The sequence below is a fragment of the Rutidosis leptorrhynchoides genome, chromosome 4 (assembly GCF_046630445.1).
Source record: "Rutidosis leptorrhynchoides isolate AG116_Rl617_1_P2 chromosome 4, CSIRO_AGI_Rlap_v1, whole genome shotgun sequence".
Taxonomy (NCBI): domain Eukaryota; kingdom Viridiplantae; phylum Streptophyta; class Magnoliopsida; order Asterales; family Asteraceae; genus Rutidosis; species Rutidosis leptorrhynchoides.
Genome location: NC_092336.1, coordinates 549,126,404 through 549,134,440, shown reverse-complemented (window position 1 = coordinate 549,134,440; position 8,037 = coordinate 549,126,404). Strand labels below are relative to the sequence as shown.

Below are 8,037 nucleotides of genomic sequence, written 5' to 3'. Positions count from 1 at the left end.
TTGATGCTTACTGGAAATCATTTTTTTAAGTCTATAAACTGGAAGAAAGAAAATCATTTTGAAGCAAATCACACAATATTCAACAATATATTAATAAACATCAACAAAATAATTAAAACCAACTAACCCCAAAAAAGATCTCAATAACCTAAGCACACAAGTTATAAAGAACTTGATTGAATAAACTAAACAAGACAACCTTAATATTAATTATTACTACTCCATAAAAGACAGAAAACAATGATAATATCCAACCTTATAAATATAAAAATATCAAATCACTCTAAGATCACCAAAACTAATTAACCAAACCTTTCTTGATTATCATTAATAACATCTTCATCATTTTTAACATCCCCTTCAAGTTCATGCATTACAGAAGCATCATTCAACATTCCACCATGCATCATTGGCTGTTGAATCGCCCATTGATTCAACGTATCATTATAAACCACACCACCCTCATAAATCGGTTGGTCAAACTTCATCAACGAAGTCATTGCATCATTATTAAAGCACCCATAATAATCATCGTAACAGTTAACCAATTGAACATGATGATCAAGACCCATACCCATACCCGGATATTGCACCATACCCGGATGCTTGTTATCATATCCAGGCATTACATTATACATTGGTTGTTGTAACTGAATATTCATGTTTCTCTTCATGAGATCAAGATGATTTCGTACTTGATCTTCCTTTGTTTGTAAGTACATAGCGAATTCTCTCAACTGTAATTCATTCAAACCGTTTAATTCTTCAAACCACGTGGCGTATTTGGCTTCCAAGTTTCTTTTTCGAGCTTTAAGAAGCTCGTCTTCGATCTTTTTACTACGGTCTTCAAAGAAGTCTTTGAGATCATAAGTTCTCCTTGAAGTTTCACCGTTTTTCGACTTATAATTAGCGATCGTTTTCTTAAAGTGATCATAGTCGTTTTCGGGCCAGATTTCGGGCACGTTTGAATCAGGTGGGTAGATGATAATACCAATATCGACAGCACAAAGAGTGCTGAGTTCTTTAGCTTTCTTTTTGATCCCTTCCTTTCTTTTTTGGTACGTCGTGTTTCGTGTTTTGTCTTTGGATATGAGTTCCATTCTCAATTTCGCACGCCCCATCTGTACACATTAAAAAAACAGAAATAATTAATAAGAGCATATAAACTTAATTTGAAGAATGCATAAAATTACAAAAAGAAGGAATTGTTAATGAATGATAAATAACTTGATTTCACAATTTATCTTACAGTTTTTTTTTTTTTTTTTTTTTTGTGTTTTTTTTTTTTTTTTTTTTTTTTGAAAACTAACATGAAAAATTAAGCAATAGTCAATTTACCTTTAAGAAGAGCTCGTTGATGTGTTTTTTAGGGATTTAGAGGATGAAGAAGATTAAGTGATAAGAAGATATAGTGCAAATGCTATATATTTATATATACACTTAATATTGTTTCCATTAAGAAACGAAACTTCCAAAATTCCGAAAATATGTTTCTTGCAAAAAAGTTCAAGATTTGGTAATTAATTGAAAAGATTATATTTCTGCAATTAAAATATTAAGTGGATTATTACGAGTATATAGTTTAGTCAACTGGGAAAATTAGGGGGTCTTGACTAAATGACTGTAATTTAATCAATTTAGTTACTCGTAGTATTGAGGTAAAATAAAAATGAGAGATCAAATTAATTGGTTGATGTTGTTCAAATTTGAATAAAAAATAAATCATTTTTTTTTTTTTTTTTCTAGTTTTGAAAGATCTTGTATCCGTCCAATCAAGTAATACATACAAAATTGATTTGAAATGTAGAGATTTTATCGAATGAAATTTTGCATTAAATTTAGTTTTTAGATAATATCGATGACGTTCATTCATAATTTAGCCAACTGTTATATTACATGATTTAGTGCATTCAATTGTCATATTTGTATAAATTCTGTTCGCTCAGTGATGATTCCGTTGCACCTTATGGTCTGTTCTATTCAGGATATGGATATGATGAGAAAAGATAGATTGATAGTTTAATCTTAAATGGAAATATAAAAGTATTCATTAAAGAGGAAATTAGATACTCCATATATATTTTAATTTAGAACGATTTTTACATGTGAGTAGATTGAATCACTCGTAAAGGTTGATGATCGTAAAAATGAATATAAAATAGTTTAAAAAGACTTATATTTTCCATATATAATCAGATATATAATTTCTGGTTTACATGTGCATATTTGTTTGTATAACTTGTGAACATTTCATATATACTTTATCAAAGATTTATTTGACTCGGAGCTAAAACAACATTTTTTTGTTACGAAAACTATTTAAGAGTGAAGTGTAAATGAATAAGTTGTTTTTTCCTGAGCTATCTAGGAAAAGAAAGTAAAAGTTATTGGAACCTAACGTGTTATTTCATGATTGTTTTCAACTATTCTTTTTGTCACCTTAAAATATGTTGCTAGTAAAGATTGATTCTGAAAACTCTTTAAAAGTAAATTGTTGATAATTCACATTCTAATAGTCATCATCATTTTAATTAGTCATATTTAAGAATCTTTGTTAAATGGTGGTCATTTCAATAACAAAAATAACGTTGCGATCGTTGATTACAAAAGGTTTTATGTTCGTGTACTTTTCATTTTTGGGTTTAAACTCTCTTAATTACTATTTGTTTGTAATAGGTAGCTAGCCACTACACATTTATTTCATATATACGTACTCGTAATACACCCATGCATCTTTATAAATCAATTTCAAACACCATTAGTTTATTTTAGTTGGTTTAATGGGAAGCCAATATGCTCGTTCATAGGGTTCCTCGCTTATAAGAAAGAAAAAAAATTTGTGGCATTTATGTTTTTTCTTTTTTTTCTTTCAAAACCAGCAAAATTTTATTATTACTAAAAAATATGATACAAAACTCGAAGACATAAAACTATACAAAAACTCGAAGGCATGAAGCTATACAGATTTGCACTAACTTATCTATCTATCGGCTACATCTAGATCGATCTCACAATTATGAACAAGGGAAACACGAAGAGAAAACCGAAAAAGAAAACCAAACGTAGAGATTAGCCCACCCCTACTCTAGGGTCACACAAACTAGGATTGGAGAGCTAAATATGCCAAGCTAGAGTATTTTTCTTAACCCGAGTTCGTATACATTCGAAACTCTTGCATTGGATTTCATCTAGAATTCTCGAGCTAGACGTAGAGATTTTCCCGAAGACTTTGTTGTTACGATTTTTCCAAATCAAGTATCCACTAATCCACTTGACCGCTTGCCAAATACTACCCAAGTTACCCGAATTCGAAAATGGAGTTGTATCATCGAAGATTTCACCTATAGAAAAAGTCGATACATTATCTATCTTCTACCAATTAAATACTTTATTCCAAATTTCCGAAGCGAAATTACAAAAGACTAATGCATGATGAACCGTTTCGAGACCATCATCACACATCGGACACCGTACCGAGTCGAGGTCGATATGTTTTTTTATCTAACTCTACCCGGGTTGGAATCCTTTTGCGAATTGATCTCCACACGAAGATTTCAATTTTCTTTGGCACTAATTTGTTACGGGAAGTTTCGCGAATTTGAAAAGAATTATTTAAAACTTTCTCGTCCACGTGTGCCAACACCTCACTGCTTTTGAAAGTCCCACTTGAATCCCACATCCCTCTCCATCTGTCGATTTCATCACCTCCAAAATTAGCCGATTGACACAATTGTTGAAGCTGCAGCGTCTCTGATTGTGATCTTCCAGTTAACTCTCTAGACCAACCCAATGTAAACAGCAATCCAACAGCCCACTTTTGAATCCTATCACCCACTTTTGCATCTTTAACCTATTCTAATTGGATTAGTCTCGGAAAAAGATCTTTGAACCTATTTTCACCAAGCCACAAATCCTTCCAAAAAAAATGTATCTCTACCATTACCAATTTCTTTCACAAACGATAGATTAAAGGATAAGCCAAGATTGGATAAATTTGAACCCGCTTGAATAATATAATACCAAATAGAACATGAATGATTAAAAGTAGAGTTTCCCAAACCCCCTCCCTCCCATAAATACTCTTAATTATTTTAACCCAAAACGCCCTATTTTCCACCCGAAAGCGCCACCACCATTTGGTAAGTAGCGCAAGGTTTTTTGCTTTTAAAGAACCAATGTTTAGACCCCGCATCGTAAGGAACAAGCAGATCCTCCCATTTTACTCAAGACAATTTATTAATGTCACCCGACCTGCCCCGAAAAAACTTACGACGAAGACCCTCGAGAAGGTTGATAACACCCGTACGTGTTCGGAAGAGTGAGAAGAAATACAACGGTAAGCTTGTAAGGACCGATTTAATTAAGGATAACCTACCCCCAAATGACATTGACCTAAACTTCCATCCCGCGAATCGTTTATTAAACTTCTCGACTACCAGTTTCCAATCATTCAATTTGTTCATCTTTAAACCTACCGGAAGCCCCAATAAGTAATCGGGAGGGATCCACCGATACAACCTAGCCGAGAAGCGAGTCCCTCGGTTTCCTCCTAACTAACTCCAATACCATAAAGTATGCTTTTCGACTTATTCACCTTTAAACCCGAGGCCTTTTCAAAACATTCAAGGATTTTCATTACATTGTAAGCGTTTCTCTTCCCCTATTCTTCGATGAATATTATGGGATCCGCATATTGCAAATGAGATAATAAAACTCTATCCGCCCCGATTTCGATCCCTTTCAGATGACCCCTACTACATGCAACTTATGTAAGGTAATTTAACCCTTCCCCGGCTATCAAGAATAGGAAAGGAGATAACGGATCACCTTGTCTTATACCTCTTTCAAGTGAAAATTCGTTTGTGGGTGATCTATTTACAAGTACAGATGCGGAGGCTGATTTGAAGCAAGCCTCAATCCATTTACTTCATTTTACTCCAAAACCCATGAGCCTCATTATGTCGAACAAAAAGTCCCAATTAACACTATCAAATGCTTTCTCAAAATCGACTTTGAAAATAAAGCTCTTACTTTTCCTTTTTTTCAAGTCTTCCACCGCCTCGTTTAGGATTAGTACACCATCTAGGATTGACCTCCCTTTACTAAACGCACTATGTTCCGATTCTACAACCTTTGGAATTAAACCTTTTAATCTATTCACCAACACCTTGGAAATGATCTTATAATATGCCCCTATCAAGCTTATTGGCCGGTAGTCTCCTAAAACTAGTGGGTCTTTCTTTTTGGGTATTAACGAGAGGAAAGAAGCATTGCATCCCTTTGTAATCTCACCCCTATCCCAAAACCACATTATGGCCTTCATTAAATCCGATTTCATCACGTGCCAATATATTTTGAAAAACAATAAATTAAAATCATCCGGTTCCGGGGCCTTGGAACCGCCGCAACCTTTGATTGCACTTAAAATTTCCAATTCAGTAAAAGGTACCTCCAAATTGTTCGCATCAGTGACTGATATTCTGTTTGGAAGTGCGCCTTCAAACTTTGGCATGTTTAACTCAGTTTCGGTGAAGAGGTTTTTGAAGAATCGAAATACTTCTCCCTCAATTATGTCCGCGTCTTCCTGCCAAGTCCCATTCAAAGTAATCCCCCCTGATGTTATTTTTAGACTCCCGTCTTTTGATTACCGAGTAAAAAAAAATTGTGTCATCGTCCCCTTCAATCGACCATTTTACTTTTGCTTTTTGCTTGAGCATTCTCCTCTTGACCGCATCTTTTTCGATCCATTGGCTTCTAGCATCCATCCATTTTCTTCGTTCCTCTTCGAATAGATCATCAGACTCGGCTTTTAATTCCGACGATTTTACCACCTTTTTCCAGATTCGACAGTTCCACATCAATAGACCCGTACACATTTTGACTTAAGTTCTTTAGTGCTCCTTTGACGTTTTTCATCTTTCTCAAAAAAAATGGTATACGGATTCTTCCCTTCAACCACCATATTCCAAGCATCTTCCACTACCGAGTTCGCACCTCTTTGTCTTGCAATAATATCGGACAGTGGTCAGATAATTCAATCGAAGGCGGACGTAGATAAGTCACCCCACATATTAGCGAATTTTTCCAAAACCAAAAATCCATCCAACTTGCTGAATTTAACCCTGTCGTCACTTATTCTAGTAAATCTCCTCCCAACTAAAGGTATTTCGATTAAAATTGAGTTATTGATGAAATTATTAAAACAATTCGCCCATCTTTCATGGAATACACAGTTTTTTCTTTCCTCGTTATTTCTAACCTCATTGAAATCGCCACACACAACCCATGCTACATCCCCGTAGTTCATAAGATCTTCTAGTCTTTCCCAAAAAACCCGTTTCTTATCGTCATTATGCGGGCCATATATGTTCACTATTATGCTTTCACAGTCATGACCCCTCCAGTAGCCTTTAATTGCCAAAAAATATTCTTTCTCAACTTCCTGGTTAACTACAAATGCATTCGAATTTCAAATCAAAAGCATTCCCCCTGATCTACCTATTGCTTCTTTTTGGACATACCCGAATTCACTTGAACCCCATAGAGACTCTATCCAGTTATCCCCTACTAAACCATACTTGGTTTCTTGTATTGCCACGATATCAGCTTTCGATTGAGCACAAATATTCCTAAACCAATTGTCTTTCCCTTCCTTTTTGAACCCACTAATGTTTACAGACACTATCTTCATTAATAAACAGACTTTAACGAAAACAACAATACCTTGACAGCATTATGGTGCTGAGCTGCCCCAACTGAGTCCCAAATCCCTACCAAAATCTTCCAGATTCCACTTGAGCTTAAAGCCGATCTCCTGACATCCTCTAAATTCGCAACAAATTTTGACCCGACCCTTTTACTTACTGATGAAACCCTGTTCATTGATTTCGATTTAGATCTCTTGCCTTTATGCACCTGAATTTTACCCGGTCAAACATGAAGAGTTCGTGCTAATGGTTTAGCGAACCTAATTCGAGATGAGGCTCTCCAATTTCCAATCTTACTCCAGACCTTCTCCTTTGAGTGACCACCATTTTTTTACTCGAGTTGTTGACGTTTTTAGGTTGGGTATCACTTACCTTCGAGTTTTCCTCGATGCTCCTACCTCTTCTTGAATTTGTAGTTAATTGATCCGTACAAAAGTAATCTTTACCAAGTACTTTGTAACGACCCTGGATTTTCCAACGTTTATTTATTAATAATTGATATTATTAATACTTGTGATTAAACGAATGTATGTTATTACATTTACATGTTGCCATGAATGCCCGTACTTGACTTTAAATGTCCGAAACGTCTTTGTGATACACGAAACTTACACGAATAATATTTTTAAGTATTATTTACATTCATGATTAAGTTTTATTAATCATTTTGTTTAGCTAAAGTTTCTAGTTAATTACTTGGGATTTGTTGGACTTAAGTTGTTAAATAATTGGACTTGGGCTTTAATTAATGTTAATGGACCTATGAAGCCCACCCTACTTCTTTAGTGGACTTATTAGCCCAATACTACATGTAAGTATTACTTTCAAGTGTAACTAGTTTGATTAAGGAAATTAGAATCTAGTTACTAGTTTGGTTATACATCCTTCCCATGAAACCACCCATTTTAACCACCTTTTATGACTTTTACATGCAATGAACTAGTGTGTAATCCTCTTCCTCCTTCTCCCTTCCCAACCGTCGGCCATAGGCCTCTTTAGAGGGGTTTTCATTTCATTTTTTTTGTATTACTTCTACTCACATTTCTCTCATTTCAAAACACACACAAAACACTTCCAACTTTCTCTCTTTTCTCTCTAAGTTGTAAGTAACTTGAACTTCTTTTTTTCTCTCTTTCTTTCTTGCAAAACCGTGGACTAACCACACTCTCATCATCATCATCTTTTGTTCTTTGATGTTGTTAAATTACTTGATACTTGTTAGTTGTTGTTGTTACTTAGTTACATGAAGTTTGTTGTTGTAATTACTTACTAGTCATTATGAATCAAACTCTTTAGTTTGTTCATCATTTATCTTATTTTAACAAGAACA

At 34.6% G+C, this 8,037-nt stretch overlaps 1 protein-coding gene across 1 annotated transcript; it reads right to left on the bottom strand.

The window, feature by feature from the left end:
* Positions 1–200: 200 nt before the first annotated feature.
* Positions 201–1,390, bottom strand: LOC139845618 (uncharacterized). Its single transcript, XM_071835879.1, has 2 exons — positions 1,339–1,390; positions 201–1,121 (listed from the first exon to the last, which is right to left on the bottom strand). The coding sequence occupies exon 2, from the start codon at positions 1,119–1,121 to the stop codon at positions 303–305; it is 819 nt and encodes a 272-aa protein (XP_071691980.1). The 5' UTR covers positions 1,339–1,390; the 3' UTR covers positions 201–302.
* Positions 1,391–8,037: the final 6,647 nt, after the last annotated feature.

Coding starts and splice junctions, on each gene's coding strand:
- LOC139845618 (XM_071835879.1), bottom strand. CDS start 1,121: ATGGGGCGTGCGAAATTGAGAATGGAACTCATATCCAAAGACAAAACA.